The sequence below is a fragment of the Equus quagga genome, chromosome 8 (genome assembly GCF_021613505.1).
Source record: "Equus quagga isolate Etosha38 chromosome 8, UCLA_HA_Equagga_1.0, whole genome shotgun sequence".
Taxonomy (NCBI): Eukaryota; Metazoa; Chordata; class Mammalia; order Perissodactyla; family Equidae; genus Equus; species Equus quagga.
In genome coordinates this window covers 40,098,187-40,123,760 of record NC_060274.1, presented here as the reverse complement: position 1 = coordinate 40,123,760, position 25,574 = coordinate 40,098,187, and the positions used below count along the sequence as shown (strand labels likewise).

The following is a 25,574-nucleotide window of genomic DNA, read 5'->3' as shown; positions in this document are numbered from 1 at the left end:
ACACCACACACACACAGACAGAAGAATAATGTCACATGAAGATGACATGTCTGGAGATCTACAAGCCAAGGAATGCCGAGAATTTCTAGCAAGCCGCTGGAAGCTAGGAGAGAGGGATGGAACAAATTCTTTTTCACCGCCCTCGGAAGGAACCAACCCTACTATCGCCTTGATCTTGGACTTCCAGCCTTGTTTAAGCCACTGGTTTGTGGTCCTTTGTTACAGCAGCCTCAGCAAACTCATCCAGAGGAGCTATGGCAGCAAGCAGCCCACATCCTTCTCTGGTAAATACTCATTGGCTATGGATTCCTGGCATCCCCTTGGATGCTGTCTTGGCTTCCTTCCCTTCTGCCCTCCTGGCAAATTTCCTAACGGTTATGCCAGGTCCAGCAGCCCAGGACCCCAAGGGAGATTTTGTGACAGGGCCTACCTTTACCCTCAAGATAAAGCTTAGTGGCTAAGCAAATCACCTCTCCCAGTTTCAGATTCCTCATCACCGAGAAAAACTCTCAGGCAAAAGTATCTAAGTGTCTACTCCCAGCTATGAATGTGATGATTCCTGTAGCAGTGATGAAGGTTAGCCTGACTTTTCAAAACTCCCTTCATTTATTGTTAGAGAGCCATCCTCTATAAACATATTTAAACCACATCTTGAATATAAGCTCTTTGTATCATTTTTTTCAATAGTATGTAATTAATAAGTTGTCAGCACAGTGTATTGGAAAAGTATTGCCATAGAAATGAGGAGATCTGAAATCTAATCTTGATTTGAGGATAATGCTCAGATGGAAAGACAAAATTATATCATCTGCTCCTTTCTGTAACTTATAGTCTAGGCTAATTTTGTTCTTATACCTTAAGAGAAGAATTATTTTCTGTTAGAATGAGTCTCAAGTATACTCAGCACGTGTGCAAGCACGCAATATCGAGCCTTCTCAGATTTTCCCTTCTCTCAATCCTAACCACATTTTTCTTCTAATAATAAAATATTTTTTCCTCAAAGAACAAATCAGCTTCTGATCACCGAGGGAGAGCCACATGGTTTCTCTTTTAGAGGCTTGTTAGGAAGTCACACCATTGCTATATTGGGAGTTACGATATGTGCCACGGGACACATTTTTGCCTAGTGCCAACCCTGGTCCTAGGGTCACACTGGGTGTTAGGCTGTGGCTTGAGGCCTTTGTGGTAGCATCTCAACAGGTAGGAATTCATTAAGCCAGTGTACGCCGGGTTCAACACAAAGGACACTCAGAAAACAAAGGCCATGTCGTTGATGAGCAGTTCTAATAGTCAGACGCAAGGAACTTGTTACTAAAGCTGCTCCTTTATTCCTGGATTTGCGAGCACATACTATGCTTTTTTGAGAAATAATTTTCCCAGGATTGTTTATCATAGCAACCGGGAGCCTTCTGTGTTGTTTTATTGCTTACATCCAGCGAGAGCATCGGCATGATACAAACTGTCATGTGTCACCCCAGACTTCTGTTTGCAATAAGGAGCACACACAATGCCATACCAAAGTGAGTTTATTGACATTCCTTGAAGGTGGTATGATGGAAGAGAAAGCTCGGCCTGAGTATCACGTGACATTTCTCTTGTCGATGTAAGCAAAATGGGCCCAATAATGTGGACTTCTTCTGAGATTGACGAGAACAAAGACGTAACAAAATTGTTATAGACATTTCCTTAGATAAATCGGAAGCTGCAGGAAGTAGGCTAATGGAACAATATTTACTCTATATACTACCTCTAGGCACCTTTTTTTCTACTAGAACAAAGGGACTACATGTCACTAACAGGAAAATAACACTTTTTTTTTGGACCTTATGATGGCTGGAACATCCATCCCAGATTTTTATGATATAGTATTGCAGTAGTTTCAATAATGAACACTGAAGTACATAATAATAATTAGTAATAATAATTAATAATAATAAAGCACCACATTTGTTATGTAAAGTTCTAACTACTTTCATTTGAAGGTGTTTCATCTTGACTGGGAAAACATCTGTGGCAATTGAGAAATTTCTGAACCCAAATTTTGGACACATGGGCTGACAATGCTATAGATGGGACATTAGAACTGTCCTGGGAAATTTAGCTCATTGGCTTGTCACACAATCACACTTACTGTTCAAGGACATATGGTTATGTACTGTAAGAGAAAAAGATTTAGGTTTTGCATATTTAAAGGCTGCCAAAACATCATACATCTCTCTTTCTTAATTTTCTCATTGCCCTCCGAGCAATTGTGCTATAATAGTGATGGTAGTAAAAAATTTTCAGAACCACTGTCAACGTACATACATAGGAAATTTCAAAAACCTCAGTAGATCTAGACTGTTCCTCCTGATGCTGCAGAGTCAATTTCTATTTTTAGGGTTATCATCTTCATATGATAGACTAAAATGTGATAGCCACGAAATTATTATTATAAAAACTTTATAGCATTTTAAAACCATTTTCCAAATTGTAACATGTTTTCTCTTATTTATTGTTCTTGTTTGTCCACCAATTAAAGGTAATCCACTCTTACTAAAACTAGCTTTAACAGATATAGTTTTAGGGGAGCTGTGGTTTATAAGTACGTAATTTTATAATTCCCGTCCATGGAGAAAACTCATATTTCAAATTAAAAAAAAATTACAAGTGGTAACAAATAGATCTGCCTTACCCATTGATTTATGTGATTTGGGGTGGTTTATACTTCTATCTGGTGAAATTAATAGCATAATTAAGTCCTATAGCTGTTTTATTATATATATATATATGTTTTATTATATATATATATATAAAATGAAAGATTATCAATAACTTTAAAATCAGCCTCATATATGAGGGAATAGTAACTAAAGAAACAACATTTGGGACATAGAGAAATAAAAGGATCTTTCCATAGCGACTGTCTGTGCTCCTCTTCCCTTTGTTTTCCTTCCTTAAGGTTTCTGTGCAGGCTGTAATGGAATCTCCGACCCTGTTAAACAAGCTTCGCATTCTTTCAGTTAACTCTGACACTAGTATTTCCTTTTGGAATTTTATACTTTTATGAAATACTGTTCCTGTAATGCTTTGCGGGAGACATCTAGAGCCATAGCCTGGGGGATGGTGGTAAGGACAAGTTAGTTGAAAAATCATCTATGACCAAGTTTATCTATCTATCTATCTTTCTATAGTTTGTATTATACCTTGTTCCTGCTGCATATGGGTAGAATAGGCATTAATTAATCTAGCTGATAGATTAATTAGATATTTGAGTAAGTTACAAAGCTCCCCAGTAGCAGCTTGCATTTTTCGAACAGCTTTCTCCCTTGCCAATGCCTAACAAATAATATAAGTACTAAAAATAGAATTATATGCTTGAATTAATGAGTACTTACATACTTATAACACCAGATTCTAAAAATGAAAGATGCTCCCTATACTAGAGATGCTGTTCAAGGAGTTAGAATGGTGAAATGATCTGTATAATCCTTATGTTCTGATTTCATAAATAAATAATAGCCCCACCGGAATCCATAACTTTCAGATGCTGAAATGCAGACCGAATTTTACAGATCCTTCAAATTCTGTATTTTATAACCTACACATTCTATCCTATCTTGGTTAACATTCTTTTTAGACAACAACAGTAAGCTAAATTTCTGTAACATCTATATTCCCTGATTGACAACAGATACAACGCAGCAAGGGGGTGTTGGACATTCTAAGTAATTCCTATTAAAAGAATGTTCCATTTTGGAGAGCGGGGAGCACAAGCCATGCACTGTCCAGACACAAATTGCTACAAGGAGCACAATGCCTGGCTTGGTAAGAAATTAACTTTGTCTTCCATGTCTCACATTTCTCTATTGTTTTCATATATTGAAAACAGCAATGTGACATTTCAACCGTGGTGCCCCTTTATCTCCTCTCTTCCCAGTGAAGAAAAACACTTTCATTTATGACATATTTCAGACAACATGGATGACAAGGTTAGAAAAACAGCAAATGACCATTATGTTTGGGTTTATTCCAAATGTAATTGAGAACTTAGGCTATCTTTGGAGGCTGCAACTGTTTTTCTGAAAACACAAAGTTTTCTGAGAGATCGCTTTACTGAACGCTAAAGGAAACTGGATATCCACTTTGACACAAATCAACGTGCCTCTGGGGTGTTAGGTCTCTGCTCCAGGAGGACTGTTGTGGATGAAGGAGAAGTGTTCTATTGCCCTTGATCCCTAACAAGCACCGTCACTCTCTGCAGCTTCTTATTTAGTGTGGTCCCTGTGGATGATCAGATGTGACGGAATCTGAACACCATGATTAAGAATAAAAAAGAAAACAGCATAAAAAAAGCCAATATCAAAGGTAAAATAAAAGTTTGTTTGCCAAGCAAGTAATTACCCGGCTTTAACAAAAGTCATGAGATTATCTATACATTTTTTTTCCTTTGGGAAGGAGAACTGTAGCTAGATTAAACAAAGCAAAACAAAATAAAACAAAACAATACAGAACTCAGGTTTTCAGACCAGCCTAACACGGCCTTCTTTCCTTCTTCCTGTTTGCGTGATCACACTCTATACCACACAGTTGGGGGAGAAGCCTTGCCCTTTATGCTGCATATTGAGATCTCCTTCTTGGACATGTGCACAAGTTTGTGCTTCTTGTGTGGAGTGTTCACGAGAGGGGCACCCCTCCTAGACTTCTCTGAACTCAAGTTGAGCCACAACCATTGGGATGCTCTGCGTCGCATCAGCAGGTGTTTTTCTCGCTGCTATTATCTGTTGGAAAGTGTAATATTTGCACCATATGTCTAGGCTAGTTCCAGCTGATGAGACTGATGCCACATATGAATCATGAGTTGAACGTATAAAAATTTCGGCTTTGCCGCTGCTGTTTTGGGATGGATTGTATGCACAGGGAGAAGTAGAGTGGGAGGGAAAGAAAGAGTTGATCAGCTCCTAGGTTCTGGAGTTGGTTGTTAGAAATTATAAAAAATGGTGGCTCTGCTCAGAAGAGATGGGCGTATAAAAGCTTGGAATGCTTAATGCTCAAATTTTCCCTTAAATCATATAAATGGAAGTAAACATTTATTACCATTTGGTCAAGAGTAGCATAACTTGCATTCATATTTCATTGTTAGTAATGGAGGTATGTGGATATACACAGACCTTGAGACAGCTGTTTTTTAATATTGCATACAGGCTAGCAGTTCATTGAAAATAGAGGAGATAAGCCTGAAGGTTAGATCTTAGAAGAAGGCAGTTCTTCATGCACAGCTTTTGTCAATCCTGATTTGGTTTGAAAATAAAAATCATGGAATACCAAAATCAAAGGAGAGTTGATTCTGGGAAAGGGAGAGGGTGACGTCACCGGCCAGGAAAAGGTCAGGCAAGTTTCCATTTCCTCATTCGAGTCCAAAAGTGCTGGTTTCTTCTACTGCTGTTAACAGCTTTTCATACAACATGGAGTACGAGGGATAAGGTGGAAGATCCAATCGATTGAAGCATGTGTGAGCCCTGAACAGGGGAGAAAAGATTGGTGAAGGTGTTTGCTTCAACGACACAATGGGACAACGGGTTTGCATATATCTGTAATCAGTTTGAAGCCGTGAGTCGAAAGTGAATCGAAAGTGAGCTGAACCATGATTTAGGACCCCTGTAAAACATTGCAAACTAAGAACCACAGCCTTCTAGACAGGAACAGACCAGTTGAGGGAGCGGAATAAACAGAAATAGGTGGTTTGCATTTGTAAGCAAACCACACGACACCGCACTAGCAAATCAATGATAAACTCTATGGCATAAGCTTTATGTTGCAATTGAAATTTGAATGTGGATGTGGTCGGTGAAGGAGGCAGAAATAACATTAGTATTAAAGGGTCACAATCCCAAGTGTCCTTGCCCAGCTCTGATTTCTGGGCCTCTGTAAACCATGTGCATTAATTTAGAGGCGCCAATGGATTCCCTGGAGGTCTGAGATCCAATGCTCCATTACACCAGGTGTGCCCTGGAGAGAGTCTGACTTCTTTATAGTTCTCTATGGGACAGGCTGAGCCAAAGTGCTGCATTTCCAAAAACAGCTGAGCTTGTGGGATAGTCCTCCCTGGGTGCCTGGAGCATTCCCGTGCCACCTGCCCTAGGTTCTGCTTTATTTGGCATGTGCTTCATCCTGCAGGCCCACACATGCCAGTGTCTGGCCTAGACAAGGAATGGCTTCCCCCGCCTTTGCTAACGCACGGACTGGGACCAGCCAGACCCTGTGTCATCTGTGCAGGGCTCAGAGGAGAGTCCAAGAGCCCAGGACACACAGACTCCTGCTCTGGAGCCTTAAATCGCCGGACTGGCTGCTCCCTGTCAGAGGTTCTTTGTTTCTACAGAATCCTTGGTTGATGCTGAGTCCCGCACATAAGTAGGTGAAAGGTGGATGGGTGCAGCGGAAGGCTGATCTAATGCCTTCTCCTTCCTGAAGGGGGGGTGTGTCGAAATGGTGTTTTGAGAAGCCAACCAGCACAGAAAAGGGCGCTGTGAGATAATGTAAGATAAATTAAAAAATAAGATAACTTGAGCCAGCCCTGATGGCCTAGTGGTTAAAATTTGGCACTCTTACTGCTACAGCAGCCTGGGACGGGTTCCTGGGTGCAGGACCATACCACCTGTCTGTCAGTTGCCACGATGTGTCAGTGACTCACACAGAAGAACTAGAAGGACTTACAGCTAGGATATACAACCATGCCCTGGGGCTTTGGGGAGAAAAAAAAAAGAGGAAGATTGGCAACAGATGTTAGCTCAGGGTGAATCTTTCCCTGCGAAAAATAAAAATAAAAAATAAATAAAATAAAATAAATTTAAAAATAAAATAAATAAAATAAAATATCACAAAACAAACATACATACAAACAAAACTAAACAAAACCCTAACCAAAAAAACCATTCTCTCTTCACTTGAATTTTATTTGGGATATTAAACTCTTCTTTTAATTACAAGATCCCAAGGGAAGTTGTGCTGTGTTTTTACCCTTGTTTTTGGAGTTCCAGATCAGGCCATTGTGGAGCTCAGGATATGGGGGGATCAATTAGGGGATTGGGAAGGTAGGTTTTCCTGCACACGGAGAGTCTGGGGAGAATGCGGTTGTTTTCGTCTCCCAGCATCCATACTCCTTCCCCTGGTAACAGCTCCCTCACTTGCCTTGGGAAGCTACCCCCCACTCTCCGAAACACCCTGTCTCCTCAAGCTCCAAGGGTGGGAACAGGACAGTACAGTGTCTGCCCTTAGGCCTTAAAAATTTAACTGGGAAGACATATGAAAATAGGCAGAGGTCAGCAGAGGTCTTAGATTTTTATCTAAGATTCAAACAGGCCTATGTTGGCTTCAAAAGAAAATAATTGAAATGCTTTACCTAAATGTATTTGTTTGAGGAAGAGTGGAAGATAACTCAGTAAAGAGTTATCTTTACTGCAAGTAAGAGTAGGAAGACAGCTACAGTGGCCCTTCTCTCTTTTTACAAAGCCTGACACTAGGACGTACCCTGGGCCATGGCTAACCAAGCTAAGTGGGCAGGAAGATCCCAAGTATGCTTTTGGACCTGGCTGAATTAGCCCGGAGTGATATATGAGCAGACGTCATCCTCTTGGTTTTCTTCCTCTGGTCATTTTAACTGGCCCTCATGACTGGAAATACGACAGAGAAAAAAATCCCCTATTTACAAAATAGTTGGAACCAAATTAATTCTGGACAAGATAATTTCTGGGAATAAACTGAAAGTATTCAGCAAATGGCACCTTTTCAAGACCTAGTCTGAACACCCAGGGTTTCTTCAAGAGTTGCTTTTATTGCATTTATGTGCAGCCTTGGCTAACTCTCTTAAATTCTAGCTTGTCATCTAGCAGGAATGAACACAATCAAATCACGATTCGAGTCAGCATTCCTAAGTGCTTGCTGCCCGCCGGGTGTGGCTCTGCCAGCAGAGAGAGCTGGCCTACCTCACTCCCTGTGCACTGGGCCCAGGGCTCCCGGGTGGGGTGAGGTGGTAGAGAAAGCACAAAACTGGGGGTCAGAAGTCTTCTATTCTGGTCACAGTCTAGCCGCTTACCAGCTTTATAACCTTGGGAAAGTCTGTTAATCTTTCTGAGCCTCAGTGCTATCACTTGTTGGGTAATAGGACACGCTCTGTGCACCTCAGAGGGTTGTTGAGAGGATCAACGATATGAATCACTATTTAAAATAAGAGTCTCTTAATGCAACCACAATTGCTATCATGATTTCAGGAACTGTGTCACACTTCTGGGGACTTCAGACTCTCAGCCTTTTTCACACAAACTGCTGGCAAATGAGTCACCTTCATCTCCTATTTGGGCAATTGATCCACACGGATCTTTGCAATGATGGCAGGACAAATTTCACTTTGTTTGGTGTTAATCTAGGTCCAGTATTTGGAGAGAATTTTGGGTTTAGATTGTGCCAATCACTGTATTATTTGCCCTTCTAATTTGTGTCACCTACACAGTTGATCTTCCTGTCTCTTCGACTTTTCCCAAGTTATTGATTAAAATGTTAACCAACACAGTGCCAAAGACAGTCTTGCTCCTGTCCAGCAGAGATCACTTTAAGGCTGGTTAAAAGCAAACGACAAAAAGAGGAACCATCACTATTACTTGTTTCTGGTTGTGAGGCCCGTTATGGAAGCTGTGTCTCCCCTTCGAGTCTGCCCACCTACAGCCTCGTTCTCCAGACGGGTCCTTGCTTTCATCACTGGTGATCTACTTTTTCAAGTTTGTCAGTAACCTCTGGATGCCCCAATCCAGAGCCCATTCTCTACCCCCACCTCCTCAAGCTCTTTAAAAGCATTTGACAGCTCTTCCTCTTGAACACCTCTCTCCCCTTGGCTTCTCTATGGCTTCTCAATGGCTGTCAGTGTCTTTTCCGGACTCCCAATGGCTCCCTCACGCCTCCTTTGTAGCCTGACAGCCTACAGAGCAGGGTTTCTCACCGCCGCGCTACTAACATTTTGAACTTGATAATTCTTCCTGGGGAGGGGTCGTCCTGTGCATTGTAGGTGCTTAGCAGTATCCTAGGCCTCTACCAGATAGATGCCAGTAGCACCCCTCCCCAACAACCAAAAATATCTCCAGACATTGCCAAATGTCCCCGGGGATGGGGGGGAGTGGGCAAAATTGCCTCTTCCCTGCCCCCCCTTGAGAGCCATCCCTACAGAGTAAGCCAACTATTAGCTTAACCAGGCCTCCGCCTCCAGCCTGGGCTGGGGCTCAGTTTACGTCTGTGGTGAAGCAAGTTCATGTTGGAATTCTGTTTGCAACTTTTAGGCCAGTTAATCCACCCATGACTCAGAGTTGTGTTATCCCTGGTCCCTACTCCAAGGGTAAACTCCTAAGGCTTTCTCCTCCCCTGTGTTCCATCTCCACGCTGCCTTGTGCTGTGTCTACTCTGACAGCTTCTGCGCTTCTCTTTCCTTCCCAGCCTTTCCTCTGCCCCCTTTCCAACCCTCATTTCATGGTAAGGAAATCTCCCACCTCCTTAAACTCTGTTCAGACATGACCCCCACGTCCTAGCGTCCCTTCTCAGTCCTCATGACTGGAGACAGCCATTGTTCACACTGCCACAATCTGTGATGTGGAGTCTTCTCACTCCCCAATGCCAACTTTAGACCATTGCTTTTCAATCTTTGATAAAAAATTTCTGTTCCTTTGAATCTCAAGCCACTTACATAATTTATTCCAAAACTACTGGTTTTGTCTGACATGGTGTTTTAATGAAATAGGATAGAGTAGAAAACAGAGTGTATTACCTGCAGCTAAGAAGCTTAAAGTGCTGTTTTGAGGAACTTGTATTTCAGACACAGACACACACACACACGAGTACACATGTAGGTACTGGGTTGTGATGCAAAGGGTATTTCTTTCTGTGGGCTATGCTTAAAAAAGTTTGAAAATCAGTGATCTAGATATAACTTCCGTACCTTCTGATCTTCTGGCTAACTACATTTACTAAAATCTCTGGTACTGTACTGACATCCTTTCCATTTCAAGTGTGCCCCCAGGCTGTGTAGCATCTGAGTCCACACAGATGTCCTGTTCAACGCCCTAGCCTGCAGCTCCTTGACCTCAACTCTAGTGACTGTCCCACTCGTCTTGTACGTCCCCTATGAAGGTGTAAGAAGTTTCTTGACCAGGCATTGCAAAATTAGATGCCTGAAAGCCCTACTCTCAAAGTCCATTTTCCTACTCTTCGCACTGTTTTTAGACGTCAAGCACGTGGACTGACGTAAAGCTTTAGTCTGGGCTCTGACCTGGGTTTTGTTGGGCTGCCACTTGGCGTTCTCATCTGGGAAGCCAGCTGCCTTTCTGTAGAGGGCAGAGCTGAGGAGAAAGCAGGCCCAGACGCCCTCTCCTCCGAGGGTGGGCAGCGTGCACTGGGGCTCACGGTCTCTGGGAAGCCCTGGGTCACCTCATGTCTGCTTGTCACTCCTGCTCCCGCCAGCCTCAGGACTTCCTGCCACCTGCCATGTGGCCTGGCCAGGTCTTTCTGAACTACCGTTCTTTCTCTCCACACATAGGTGACACTTCTTAGGTTCTTAGATCTTCAGACTATGTACAAGGGACACTAGTCAGGGGTTACTATTCAGAGGGTCATTTTCACTGTCCTCTCACAGGAATCTCAGCATGTGCTTCTCGGGACCCTACCGGCATGGGGTGAAGTCCTCGCTTCTCCAAAGAATCCTCTCTGGGGTTGGAGGGCAGTGGCCTTTTTAGTGATGTTTTGGTCCAGATGTGAAGGGCCCGATCATAAGCTCAATGTCCACCTTATAAGCTCTCTGTATTAAGAGTCTTTTTTTTTTTTTTTTGAGGAAGATTAGCCATGAGCTAACTGCTGCCAATCCTCCTCTTTTTGCCGAGGAAGGCAGGCCCTGAGCTAACATCCGTGCCCATCTTCCTCTACTTTATATGTGGGACACCTACCACAGCATGGCTTTTGCCAAGCGGTGCCATGTCCGCACCTGGGATCTCAACTGGCGAACCCCGGGCTGCCAAAGCAGAACGTGCGCCCTTAACTGCTGCGCCACCGGGCCGGCCCCTGTCTTAAGAGTCTTAATGTATATTTCAAAGCTTTCCAAAGCAAATATGTAATTAAACTGAATCTGTGACCCCAAAATGACAAAAGTAATAACTTCCTTTTCCAAAAGAATAAAACAGACTCCTCAGCGGGGTCTTTTCTTCATGGCGCATCAAACTATCTTTCTCAACTGCATCCCCCATGTCATTTCAGACATCTTGTCCTCCACGCTGGCTTGGTGCCCCTTCCTGAGCACATGCTGGCTGTTTCACACTCCCAGGCCTTGTTCATGCTGCTGGTTCAGCCTGGAAGTCCCTTCCCCTATTCCGTGCCCCTCAGTGCTCACCGAAATGCCAGCTTCTTTGTGGTGACAGCTCAGTCAGGATGGGGCCTCTGTCCTACATCCTCACAGCATCTCGCTCTTTCCTTCCCTTCTTAGTGCCCCTCTCATTCCACCTTGCGTTGTGTCTCACTACTATCGGGCTGTGCTCCTCCCTAGACTGAAAGCTCCCGTGTCGTACCTCAGCCCCTTCTGGAGGTACACACTGGGGCAGGGTAGGGAAGCCCATCCTCAAATGGAGACTCAAACTCATTTCTCTAAAATAAAAACAGAATATTTCCAAATAACCTCATCCTCTACATCTATCATTAAAATAGACAAATGGAAATCTTGCCTTTTTAGCCTAATTTTCTTGCCAGACTTAATTCAGTAGCTTCAGCCATCAGGAGAGCCACACAAATGAGCACTGAGGGTCTGCTAACTAAGCGGGTGAAGCCGGGGCTGACAATGGTGCCCAGGCTTGGGGCTGCTGTTAACTGGCTGGGCTGCACTGTCCCGGGCCTCCTGACGCTCACTGACGTCACATGAATTGTCTTCAGGACGTTAGGAAGGTGGGAAAGCTAGACGAAGATCATAGTTCCGTAAATCCTTCCATAAGAGGGACTTAGCAATGGTATCTGGGAAGCCATGGAGAAATAGAGCTGAAATAAATGTGAATCTTGTTTTATAAATGGAAAATATCATAGTAGTTGAAAATAACATGGATCAATCTTTTCCTCTGTCGGTTGAGCAGTATTTATTACTATAGTGCCTACACAGAAGTATCTAGTGCTCCTGACTTCACTGATGAGGAATATGCTACCCAACGTGGCATAGAAAGGACCCAGGAAGTGTGTGGAGGAAAACTCACAGCCTAGGGAAGCTGTTCTGTTAAACTGCCTGGATCCCCAGTGCCTCCTTTTCTGTATTTATCTCACAACAATTTCCTTGCTGGCTTACTACACAGAAGTCACCATAGAGACCTGAGACAGACGTGGTCTCGTCCTCACATGTTTGAAAACACAGTAAGGAAAATGTGACATGTACACGAACAGCTGTCCTACCGAGCGTCGAGTGATGCGCTGTAGAAGCACAGAGACAGTGCTGGAAGGGTTCCTTTGGGTTTGCAGCCCTTCCTCCCCTCACTCCCACCAGGTGAGACATTCTCCTTTAAATTAAAATGGGCTACATACGGATTGGAAAGCTTCCCACAACAAACACATGGACCATGATATTATAGCCCAAATACCATCAATCATCAAAAAATCACTAAGAATATGGTCTAAATTCACCTCCCAGAGACTTCTCACCTGCACCCTTCACTCATAACTCACATAACAATGCTTCGGGTGGCAGAAAAGAATTCCACCCCCAAGGAGGATCACCCAAACTCAGATACCAAGGAACGCCTGGCCCTCTTCAGCAGGTTCCCTGAAGGTTGGCAAGAGCTCCGTACCTGGGGAGAGACGTAATTTTCCCCCACTTCTCTATGCAGAAACGTCGAAGCCCGTTGCTTCCTCGGAGGGCTGCGAAGCCTTCGTAGGGCACACTGGATGTTCCCGTGACGAACTGAAGCAGTCTTAGTCTCTGTTCGTTATTGAAGCGCTCCACCGCGGCCCAGAACCAGCGGATCACAAGATGCCCGTCGTGATAGCCTGAACGGAGCAAAAGGAGGGAGAAGGAGCGGGCGTGGGGAGGGGAGGGAGGAGCGGAGGGGGAGAGATGAAATGCTCATCAGGTGTGACAAGAACTGAATGGCTGCTTCTCATCTGCTGATTTCTCTAATGGTGGTGGCCTTAGAGAGGTCTAAAACAACCTGTGTGGTTAGGTCAAGCTCTACAGCAGAGGCAGATTTAGAAAATAGACATCTTACAAGAAGATTTTATGTCTGAGGGATGTCCTCAGAGACGCTGCTTTCTATTTAAACACTTGGGCCCCCAGAGGTCATTTTCCCGCCTTATATGAATGTAGACAAGGAGTGGCTAGGTGTAGCAGAGATCTTCTTAAGAGATAAAACCATCTGTGAATACAAGATTTCATTGTATTTTTTTGTTCTGATGTCTTAGTTCTTGGTAATCATATACCACAGGAGAGCCTACGACTTAAGAAAGGCCTGAGGTAAATGGCCAGCTTGGTGAATGGAAGCTGCTGGGCTCTCTTGCAGCCGCTGGTGCCCCCGGAGCAGCTGCGCTCAGGCCAGCCCCAGGCTGAGATGAGTTGGGCTCACAGAGGAAGCCCTGGGTCCCTCTCACAGCGCAGACAGGAGACCAAGCTTGGATCAATCAGTAAACGGTTCACCGCTGACTGCCAACGCAAGAGGCAGTCACAGATGGCAGAAATCAGCGTGCGTGGGGGTAGAAAGAGGAAAAGCTTCATAAAAGAAGTGAGGCGTGAGTTAGGATCTCGAAGGGTTTGTGTGAGTGGAGAAGAGGAGGAGGGCATCTCTGGCCGGGGAAATAGGAACAGCAAGAATGAGGAAGAAATATGCAGGAAACAGCAAGCAGACTGGTGTAGGGGGGTGTCTGGAAGGACGGAGGGGAAACTGGCTGGGGGCCTTAACAGCCAGGCAGAGACACTGCGACTCGACGCCTTATGTCAGTGCTTTTCTTACCAGGCCAAGGAGGGCTTAGACGTCCACCGAGGCTTCCATACTATGGAGACGAGAGGCTGAGGGGCAGGCCCCTAGCTCGCTCTCTGCTTTATTGATTAGGGGTTTCTCTGCAAGATTTTACATGAAGGAAGGGTGTTGAGGCTAAAAAATACTTTCAAATACCTCTTGATAGGTACTAAGGAGCCTGTTTTGTGCGTGGGGAAGTGGCCTGATAGAACAATGTTTTAGGAAGACTAGTCGGGCAGGGGGAAGGGGAATTAGGTTGGGAGAGACAATTAGCACCGTGTTGTGGCAAACAGGGACTGAGGTGAAGAGAGCACCAGTCCTACACGAAGCAGGACCCATTTCCCTGCCAGGATGCAACCCAGCTCAGGAGCTGGCCACGGGTGGCGGTGTCCTCTGCGACACATCTACACAAAGTTAGGCCAGAGACCACTCATGGCGACTACTGTCACCTGAAGGAAAGTTCAGATTGAAAGGTTAGAGGAAAGCAAGTACTAGGACCCCCTTTGCACATGTATGAAGTAGGCCAAGTTTTTTGTAGTCTTCAAAAAATGATGATGAAATATATATAGGAATATCATTCAACCATAAAAAAGAATGAAGTACTGAAACATAGTACAACATGGACAAACCTTGAAACAGGACGCCAGGTGAAAGAAGCCAGACATAAAATACCACATGTTATGTGACTATTTATGTGAGATATCCAGAACAGGTACATCCATAGAGACGATGCAGATTGCTGGTTGCAGGGGCTGGGGGGAGGGAGGGATGGGGAGCACCTGCTTAATGAGTCCAGGGTTTCCTCTGGGGATGATGAAAATGTTTTGGAACTAGCTGGAGGTGGTGGCTGCACAGCGTTGTGAATGTACTGACTGCCACTGCACTGTTCGCTTTAAAATGGTTATTTTTATGGTATGTCAATTTCATCTCAATAAAAAATTTTTAAAAATTGATGAATCGTATCTGTGATGGTCATATCCTCGCAAGCCCTGGGAGCTCACCTCCCCGGTACTCGGTGTGATTCCGCCAGTCGTTCAGGTCAATTTCTGCCGTACCAGCGATCACCAGCTCCAGCTCCCTGGCATCGAACACTGACACGAGCCTCGAGTCTACGACCTGAAATACAGATCAGGGTTTGGTACACAGGGCCAACCACGGTGAAAGGTTACATTGATTACGATTCCTTCTGTGGGTTAGGCTGGGAAACTGAATGTCAATTACAACTTTTTTTTCAATGTGTGGTCGTATTTAAGCTCAAAATTGTGACTTAAACATTTTTAAATGTAGCCTGTTCATGCCCTGGGGACTGAATGAAGGTCCCATGCTTTTCACCACCTCTGATACTCCCTCTCAGAACGAGGTGATGAGCAACCCAGACTTCACCTTCCCTCGTCGCATTTAAGTCTCCAGTAACATTGATTTTAAAGGCAAAAAGCCCAAATCACTTTGAAGTCACTCAACAGGTATTAGTATTACCATTTTCTTAAAAGGTACCCTCTCTTCCACATAAAACTATGCCTTATTTCCTAGGAACAGGCATTATATATTAATATGACAGTATTTTTCTTCCTTTCTCCTCGGACTTCCTACCTCCCTCCTTCAAAGACCTGGGAGGAGCTGCCTTGTTAGGCTCTGATTCTGGCCTTTCCATCCCACGTCCCCGTGTATGAGGCACAACTGAGCCGCTGCGGTGGGGACCTCCTTTAATGAAACCAGTGGTGGGCCAGCAGTGACCCACGCTGCTCTCCATCACGGCAGGGAAAGAAAACCTTCTGAGCCCCGAGCCTTGGGAAAACATTCATGGCCTCTTGTTTCTAGACTGGAAACGTGTGAGTATGTCAATTTTTTGCAGACAGAAAGGGTAGCAACCATCACTCCTTCTCGATTTACCCCCTCCGCATGGATTATGTGGCACAAAGTGACATTATAACAAAACAAAAATCTGGCAAGAGTGGACAGTACCCTGCAATGCCTTCACCTCACTTATTTTTATTTCATTGAATGAAAGGACATGCCACCTGCACATAGCTTGACAGGAGGTACCGGACGTTTTCATACGTGGCACACGAGGGCCACATCAACTCCAGTTTTGTGAGAGCATTTTTCACAACAGTTGGGTTCCCAGAGGACTCTGACTCCTCATCCATCTACCCTAGGCAGGTCCTGTCTGTGCTCTGGTGAGTAGAGCTGAGCCCGTGGCCTGCCTTGGTTCCTCTCCCTTTCCCTCACAAGCTGTGTCTGGTGACCGAGGCCCTGGCCTGCAGCCTGCCTTCCTCAGCTGGGTCGGCCTCACCTCATAGAAGCCCCGCACCAGGGCCTCTGTCTGCTGCACCACGCCGCGTTCCACCCGCCACTTCACCATCCTCTCAATGTACTCCTTCTTGTTCTTCTCGGTCACCTGCGTGTTGGCTCCTCCAGACTTCAGCTCCCTTTCCGTTACCTTGTGGGAAAACAGAAAGATTGCGATGCTTGTTGGCTCAGCTTATCTCACAGTAAGCCATGCCAAATTTAGGAGGATGACCTCTATGCAACGAGTCCTCTTCACACAGGCTCAGCATTATTACCTCTTTCGTCCTTCAAGTTGCCTAGAAGTTATTAGAAAGGCTCTAGTTGTCCTAAGCAGATACTTAAGCACCTTCGAAGAGCTGTGGTTTTTTGTTTTATAAAGAGAAAATATGTTTCTTTAACTCAAGAGGCATAAGGAAAATGAAAGAAAAATGCCTCTGGTTGTCCCCAAATGGAGCTCAGTGTCCTTATACAACAGTCACGTAATTGATTCTCTTGAATCTCGATTAAAGCAAGTTTGTAACAGTCACCAGCTTCCCCACCCACAGCAGTTCACTGGCAGCAAAGCAGCAGAGGATGCGAAGATGGTTTGCACAGCCAGGTATAATAGTGGCTGCAGAGTGACAGCTTGACCTTGAGAAAGGAAACAGAGAATGGCATTGCCACTCAGTCTGGTGACGCCCGTTTGTTAGGACAAGCTTGAGTCATCAAGGAAAGTTATGATCTGTGCTCTGTCTTTTGAAAGGTAAGAAGGTGGATAACATAGTAGACATTTTTATCAAAAAGTGTTGGTGTTTGAAGAGGCTCAGTGTCAGTCATCTCAAATTCGCTTAAGGAGTTCACCTCACCCCTCAGAGCTATAAGACAAATGAGGAGTAACTGTACTTAGCTATTGGTTTAAAAAATACACACACATATATATATTTGGCACTCATGGACACAGGTACCGAAACGAAACAGTCCACATATGTCTGATGGTTACTTTTTCTCCTATCACTTAGGTGACCAGCGCTAATTATAAACTATTGGCCAATTATAACATACTAGTTGCCACTGAATATCCATATTCCTTGGATCCTCTGGTTTTTCGTTGCCCAGTTAAAAACTTTACTTCCCAACCTCTCTTGCAGCAAGGTGTGCCCTGTGACTAAATTCTGGCCAATGAGGTGTAAGCAAGAGTGTTGTACGGCACTTTCAGGTGGTCTCCTCAAAGGGAGGGGTTCTTGCTCCTTCATTCTGCTGCTTCAGACATGGACGTGATGGTTGGGACGGGTCCATGTGCATCTGGGCCATGAGCATAGGAGCCCATCATAGGGACTGCAGCCTTAGGTTGCCTGCCTCCACATTTTTTTCTTTTTTTTGTGTGTGTGAGGAAGATTGTCTCTGAGCTAACATTTGTGCCAATCTTTCTCTATTTTATGTGGGATGCCACCACAACATGGCTTGATGAGCAGTGCTAGGTCCACACCCAGGATCCAAACCTGCGAACCCCAGGCCACTGAAGCAGAGCGCACAAACCTAACTGTTATGCCACCAGGCCAGCCCCTCCCAGACTTTTATGTGGCAAGAGAAAAATAAACTTCTGTTAATTTCAGCAGGGTCATTTTGGGTTTCTTCCCTAGCAGCTGACCCCCAATCCTAATACACCCATGAGAAGCCTATGGTGTCTTTCACCTGCATCTGTCTGTCTGGTCTTCACCATCTCATAACTTGCCAAAAGAAGGGCTGCAACTCAATTTTCTAAAACAAAAGTCATCGTTCTTGGTGACTGCATTTGAAAAGAAACAGGATTTGTGTAAGCTTTAAACAGATCATACATTATTCTAGATCTACAACACATTCTGATTTTTATCACTGGGAGCATTTTAAACTTTTCTCTGAGTTGTTCGCTTCCTATATTATACACACATGAAGGATTGTGCTTTTGTATTTTCAATGTTATTTTTTTCTCTAATTTTATGTATTTAATTATTTGTAGTTTACTTCATATTTCTGAGTAGATAATATCTGTCCATGGAATTAAATTTGAGTTGTATAAAAGGCTAGAAAATGAAAAGCAAGTTTCTCTCCCATCTCCTCTCCCAGCCATACAATCTCCCTGCATGGAGAAAATTACCCTTATTTCCCTTCCTGGGAGATTCTATGTACAGACTAGGCAATATGTATATATCATTCCTTTTTCCCCTTAAACAGTAGCACTTTATACACACTGTTCATCACTATACTTTTTCACTTAAAAATATGTCTTTGCAATTGTTTCATACCAATTTAGATCTGTCCCATCCTTTCTTTGCTGTTGTTGTTATAATATCCTATTTATCGTTTATGATGTATATGTAAATTGATGCGTTGGGGTGTCTTACACTTTTTAATAGCCACACATCCCGCTAGTCCACGATTCCATTATGTAAATGTATCATAATGTATTTAACCAATTCTCTACTGCTGGCCTTTAGATTGTTTCAGATCTTTTGCAATTATCAACAACGCTGCAGTGAAGATCCTAATACACAGGCCATTTCAATTAGGTGTGAATCTATGTGTAAGACAAATTCTGAGACGTGGATGCCGAGTCAAGGGCAGGTGCATTTAGAATGAGGACAGATGCCACAGAGGTACCTTATTCCACCTACACTCCCATACAGACTGCCTGTTTCTCCATCTCCAAAATAGAACACTGCTCAACTTTCTGATCCTTGACATTCTCATAAGGAAAAATGGTATTTCACTATGCTCTAATTTACCTTTTTAAAAATGGTGAATGAAATTGAGTATTTCCTCGTATTTCCTTTTCTGGGAACTATCTACTTATAATCTTTGCTAATTTTCTATTGTGTTGTTGATAATTTCTTATTGATCTGTGGGATCTCTTCCTATTTTGAAAGACATAGCCTTTTGTCTGTGTTACACATTACAATGTATTAAATATTATGCCATTTTTACTTTGTTTATGGTGTATTTTTGACATGCAGAACTGAAAAAATAATTTGAGCTAAACTATGTCAATCTTTTCTTTTATGATTCTGAAAGTTTATGTCACATCTACAGCAGCATTCCTTACTGAAAGGTTAAAAATAAAAATTCCCTCACTTTTTAAAAATTATTTTTCTTTACATTCAGCTTTCTGATCCAGGTGGAATTTAGTATGAGTTAGGTTAGGGGTCTAACTTGAAATTTTTTAAGACGGCTACCCAGTTGTCTTAATACAATTTGCTAAATAATTGTGTTGATTTTACAAATTTACCCTCTTCTATGGGGCAAACGTAAAGGATGGGCTAAAGGGAGTCATACGCGGGGGACAGTGTATTTTACATGTTGATCTAGTACACGGCGGGACAGTTCAGTGAATCGTACATTCTTGGACACATTTGAATGTGCTCTCTATAGTTATAGAGAAATAATTATATAGTAAGAAGAAATAATTTTTTCTCAAATATGGAAGAGAGTATTCTTCAGAGGTGAGTTTACACAAAGGAAACACAACAGAACATTGACATTTTCCATGACCTGTCCAAGATTCTTCTTCTTCCTTTTTTTTTTTTGTGGAAGATTGGCCCTGAGCTAACATCTGCTGCCAATCCTCTTCTTTTTGCTGAGGAAGACTGGCGCTGAGCTAACATCTGTGCCCATCTTCCTCTACTTTATTCATGGGACGCCTACCACAACATGGCTTGACAAGCAGTGCCATGTCCACACCCAGGATCCAAACTGGTGAACCCTAGGCTGCTGAAGTGGAACGTGCACACTTAACTGCTGCGCCACCAGGCCGGACCCCCCTTTTTTTGGAAAAGATTCTTGATTGACATGTGGGTGCTGGGTGGTTTGCAAGGCTCAGTGGGTAACTCACCGACCAACTCAGCACACTGTCTACATTCATGCAAGGCACTTATCAAGCATCCCAACTTAATTCTCACAACAGCCCATTACAAATTACCACATGTCAGGCTGATAAAACTGTAACCCAGAAGATTCAGTGTTATAGAAATGCTGGTTGAAAACAAATGGGAAGCTTTATCTTATTAAATAGTATGGAAAGATACGCATTTTAGAGGTGTAAATATCTAGATGCTGGTGATAAAAAGAAGTATTTTTGTAGTGGCACAGGTAACAGAAATACCTTACATACATATTTCACACTTTATAAAAATGCTTTCTGATCCATTATCATATTTAATTTTCAAAAAACTCTATGAAGTAGATCCATATCATAACAAGAAAAAGAAGGAAGAAGACATGGACAGCTTTATTAAAGAAAGTAGTCCTCACAGAATTTTATATATATATATATATTTTTTTTTTTTTTTTTGCTGAGGAAGATTAGCCCTGAGCTAACATCTGTGTCAGCCTTCTTCTATTTCATATGTGGGTCGCCGCCACAGCATGGCCGATAAGTGGTGTAGGTCTATGTCCAGGATCCGAACATGCAAACCTGGGCCGCCAAAGTAGAGTGTGCTGAACCTAACCACTATGCCACGGGGCCAGCTCCAAAGAATTATATTTTAATGAATAAGATTCCTTGTTTTCTAGTTTAAAAACAAAATCCCTTTACTGTTTGATCCAGCAATCCCACTTCTGGGTATATAGACAAAAGGACTGATTGAAAGCAGGAACTCGAATAGGTATTTGTATACCTATGTTCACAGCAGCATCATTCACAACAGCTAAAATGGTGGAAGCAACTCAACTGTCTATCAACAGATGAGTGGGTAAACAAAATATGGTATATACACACAGTGGAATATTATTCAACTCTAAAAAATAAGCAAATCCTGTCACATGTACAACATGGATGAACCTTGAGGACATGATGGCAAGTGAAATAAGCCAGTCATAAAAAGACAAGTACTGTATGATTCCACTTATATGAGGTATCTAAAGTAGCCAAATTCATAGAAAGAGAAAGTGGAATGGTGGTTGCAAGGGCTGGGGAGAAGGAGAAATGGGGAGTTATACTTAACAATAGTAACCTGTACACTTAAAAATGGGTAGGATGGTAAATTTTATGTTGTGTGAGTTTTCCACAATAAAAACCAAAATCTCTTTTCCAAGTCCCACATTTCACAGACCTGTCCGAAAACCTCTTCGTTGACCGTGAACGTGAGGTCCAGGATATCTGTGATGTTGTTGTCCTTCATCCACTGCAAACTCTGGTGGAACTCCTCGTCCAGATACTCCAGGTCGCTCAGATCGCAGGGCCTGGGTGCATTCAAAGGGATGAAGGGAAACAGACTGTTCAACCAGTGGCTGCCCAGACGTCATCCCAAAACGTGGTCATGCCACGCCCGTCTAAAACAACACAGACCTACTCTAACAATTTGATACTTTTGAATATATTGATGAATCTTTTTAGTTCATTCAATAATGTTTTTGAAAGGGAAATATTAAAGATTTACAATAATAAACATGAAACAATTATTGACTCATGGACTGTCCCCGGCAATTGGAGCAAAGGATCATTTTAAAACGACCAAGTTATAGACAGATCAATTCTACTTAGTAGTTTAAGGAAATGTCTGTAATGTTACTATAATTATTTACAAAAACTGATATATCCATATCCATATGATGTTATAACAGCCTTCTCCTATGCTTACGTAAAATCTCCAAATGGCTTTTTATTGCGCTAAAATGGTTTATGTGATAGCTAAGCACTGGAAACGTAAACCACCATAAACCTAACAGGAATGGTGGCGAAACAGTGACAACAGTGCCGGAGGTGCCCGGGAGGCCAGCGCCTGTCGTCCTGCAGGCAGGGCCGGAGGGGGACCGTGGCTGCAACGCACTTACAGTCTCAGGAGCGCCTTATAAAAGGGCCTCGTGAAGAAGGCGTCCAGAAGGTACTGATGGATCAGAGCCAGGCCTAGGATACGACCGCTAAACCGGAACCTGGAGCAGACAAGGCAGAGAAATTTAAGGGCAGGTGAGAATTTACATTGTTAAGTATTTAACTCCTTTTACGCTGCTTAAGGAATTTGCCAACTGATAGCACATGGGAGGCGCCCATTCTTCTCCTTCTTCTTTACCGTAAGCAGTGCCCCAGTGCTTGGTATGTACTAAAGGAACCCTCCTTTCCCCCAAGTACCAGAATAGTCATTTTGCTGGAATCCTCCTCAGACCTGAGAGTATGAGGACCCAAGAGAAGGACAGCATTGGTGAAGCGGAATCCTGGAACCCTAGAGAAACAGCTCACATTGAACCTGAGGAGGACCGAACTCAAGGACACAGGAAGTTTTCTGGACCACGCATCCTTAGCCATTGCAGCATTCCAGAGACACCACCCGAAGGTGTAATGTGTGCCTGACACCGTGCTGGGAGGCGGAGGATTTGAGCAGGAATCGCAGATGGCACTTGTGCTCACAGTCAGTGGGAAGCGTTACACGGAATTACACTGTGCTGAGCCTTCATTGCTATTCAATATTGCCAGCCACATACAAACAAAGCACAAGGTCTGCCGGGAAGAACAGGTCGCGGAGACCTGGCTACCTCCAGATGTAAGGGCCTTGACTGATTTAAATCCTAGTTGGGGCAAACAGCTACCTAGAATCTTTGCTGGTAGTCTGCTTAGCTGAATGCCGAGGCCTCCTGGAGCTTGACCCCACTGCTGCTCCGCTCCTTAACCAGCTTCCTGTCTGCCTGGTCTAGCACCCTGGTTTCCCCACCATGGGGCCTTGCCCAGTTCTGGTACCAATCTCCATAACTGGGGTCTCCCTGTCTTACTATCTGATTAGACTTCCCCTGGGCACGGACTTAGTTGTGACTCCCTCAGACTCTCCCAGTTGGAATTGCCAACTAACCCATCTCCTCTGCCTTTCATGAGGCTCTTTTTAGATTCAAAAGATTTCCTGTATAGCTGCTCTAAACGTTGTTAAAATGAATAGATTTTCTAATCTGTAGAATGAGTGTAACTATAAACAAAACTTCAAATTGGCATGTTTGAAGTAGTTGATTCTTTTTGCATGAAATTACATGCAAATATTGACTCTGAAGAGACTCGAGGCGAACAGAACCTCCTCAAGGTGCTATGGGGCCACTGTGGATGGGGAGGCTCAGAGGATAATCAAACATCTTAGGGTCTTTGAGGCCAGGTGCCCCTCTGGTGCCTCATTCCTCAGCGCTCTTTCCTGGCCACCCTGATAACTGACCGGGCCCCAACATGGCAACCACAATCCTGTGTATAAAAACACGGTTTATTTCTGCTCCAATACAGGCCTACTCACTCCAACTGGATTCTAAGGCATTTACAGCTGCTGCTTCTAACATAATGGCAGGTTGTGGCCATCCAGGTGGAGATGACTGAGGCCAACCCAAGGGGGAAGAGAGCCAACGTCAACACAGAGGTGCCTGGCCAGTACCCTCCTCACTTGGAGGTGGTCCCAGAGGGCCTAGTAAAGGGAAATGGTAATCTCAGCAGGCGGGCAGTATCTGCAGATATGGAGCGATAAAAACATTACATAAGAATACTACTTTCAGCTCAACGTTCAAAAATTGGATATCTCAATGAATTGTAAAATTTCTAGGAAAATATAAATTATTCAATTCTATTTAAGAAGTATAAAACTTAGACGACCATAGTGTAAACTAGAAAAGTTTGAGGAAAAAGGACTATATCCAAAATTGATGCTGGGACTGGATATATATATACGTATGTATGTTTCTTTAATGACATGTTCTTTCAAACCCTCAATGGACAGAAAACCCCTCTGCTATTTAAACAGTTCCAGAAATCAGAAAATGGTAGAAAACTTCTTAAGTCGTCATTATGAGCTACCATAACCATAAAATGGAATCTGGAAAAGAAAAAAAAGAAAGAAAACTAAAGACATCTTATTTATTCACTAAGAAAAATCATAAATAAAACACAAGAGAACCTACCAATCTCTTCCCAGAACAATGCAAACTGATTAAGGATGTTTGATTTGGGGAAATTAAGAACAATCTAATCATAAGCATTCTATTATTAAAAGTAATTATAAGGTCAAAAGACAAAAATCATTTGATTCTTTTTTTTTTGGTTAGAAGCTGAATAGTTACTTGATAATATCCATCATCAATTTCCGGAGAAAAAAATCGCTGTAAACGAGGAATAGAAGAATGCTGCCTTAACATAATAAAGAACATTTATCTCAGCATCACATTTAACAGTAAAAATGCAGGTTGCTGGTTATCACCAGCTCAGGCAAGTGGAGCAGTGGTAGAGTGAGGACAATGACCCGACACCAGAGTAGGCCCTTTCCTTTGTGCCCGTTTTGAGAAGCTGGGGTGTAGAGAGGTTAATCCTCTGATCTTGGGGCCGGGCTGCCTGGGGTGTGACCTCATGCAAGGACTTAGCCAACTATTCTCCATTTCCTCTTCTGGAAAACTGCCCTCTTTAAATGTTAGCTATTATTGCTATTATCATTTTATATTGGCTTCCCACCCATCCTTGTGCTAATTAGAAATATTTTGCTTCAAGCAAACTTCAACTACCTTAAGCCAAAGAGGGAATTCATTGTAAGGTCCTGGTGGTGTGTCGCGGAACCCAGGGTCAGGAACGCACTTGGGCGTCAGGAACATGAGGGGCTCAAATGGCTTTCTCCTCTCTCATCCAGTTTCTCCCTTTGGCTCCTCACTGCACATCTGCTCCTTTCTTCTCTCTCATCGTCAACACGTCCCATGTTTTACATGCTGAACTGCAAGCACCTAGAAAGACCAACTTGACTCTCTCTGACCCAGGTCCAAACTTCCAGCAAGATTCCCTGGTTGTCCCACCTCAGGTTGGATGCCCACTCTGGACAATCATGAGTGATCAGGGTAGCAGGGTCTGGGGACCAGACGGACTGGACCTCAGAGTCTGGTGTCTTGTTCAGCACTTTGCAGCCAGGATCGCCACTGCCTGCCTCTCATCCCGGGGGTGGGAATAGAGGGAGTGTGGCTGATGGGACTGTTTCTGGACTGCAATGCAGACCCAATAGAGAACTGTTTATTTGCTTTGTATGGGGTAGACCATAAGATGGAATTTCCAAAGACAAAATTTTACTGGTTTCACAGGCTGATGTGGGCAACGAGTAGGCCCTAGATATTTTTTGATAGCTGTGCAAGCAAGCTGTAATAATGTGGTTTAGTTTTATATAAACACAGACAGGATGGCTTGTAGCCAGTCCAATATTTACAGTAAAATATATTCCAGAGCAATGAACTATGATCTGGGATGTGTTTGTTTAAAGCGCAAAACAGCAATTGTACAATTTAAATCCCAAACAATAGCTTAAAAAGCATGGATTGGAATGGAAAGCCTTTACCAGTTGATGAGTTGCCATGGCATAT

General features: G+C 43.4%; 1 protein-coding gene across 1 annotated transcript in view; it reads right to left on the bottom strand.

The window, feature by feature from the left end:
* Nucleotides 1–1,526: 1,526 nt before the first annotated feature.
* Nucleotides 1,527–25,574, bottom strand: part of HECW1 (HECT, C2 and WW domain containing E3 ubiquitin protein ligase 1) — a 175,575-nt gene continuing 151,527 nt past the window's right edge. Inside the window, exons 20-25 of the mRNA XM_046670619.1 lie at nucleotides 22,059–22,157; nucleotides 21,338–21,467; nucleotides 16,279–16,425; nucleotides 14,987–15,101; nucleotides 12,825–13,023; nucleotides 1,527–5,498 (exon numbers count right to left, since the gene is read on the bottom strand). Coding sequence (XP_046526575.1) covers nucleotides 5,387–5,498; nucleotides 12,825–13,023; nucleotides 14,987–15,101; nucleotides 16,279–16,425; nucleotides 21,338–21,467; nucleotides 22,059–22,157 — 802 coding nt within the window. The 3' untranslated portion in view covers nucleotides 1,527–5,386. The remainder of the gene's footprint in view (nucleotides 5,499–12,824; nucleotides 13,024–14,986; nucleotides 15,102–16,278; nucleotides 16,426–21,337; nucleotides 21,468–22,058; nucleotides 22,158–25,574) is intronic.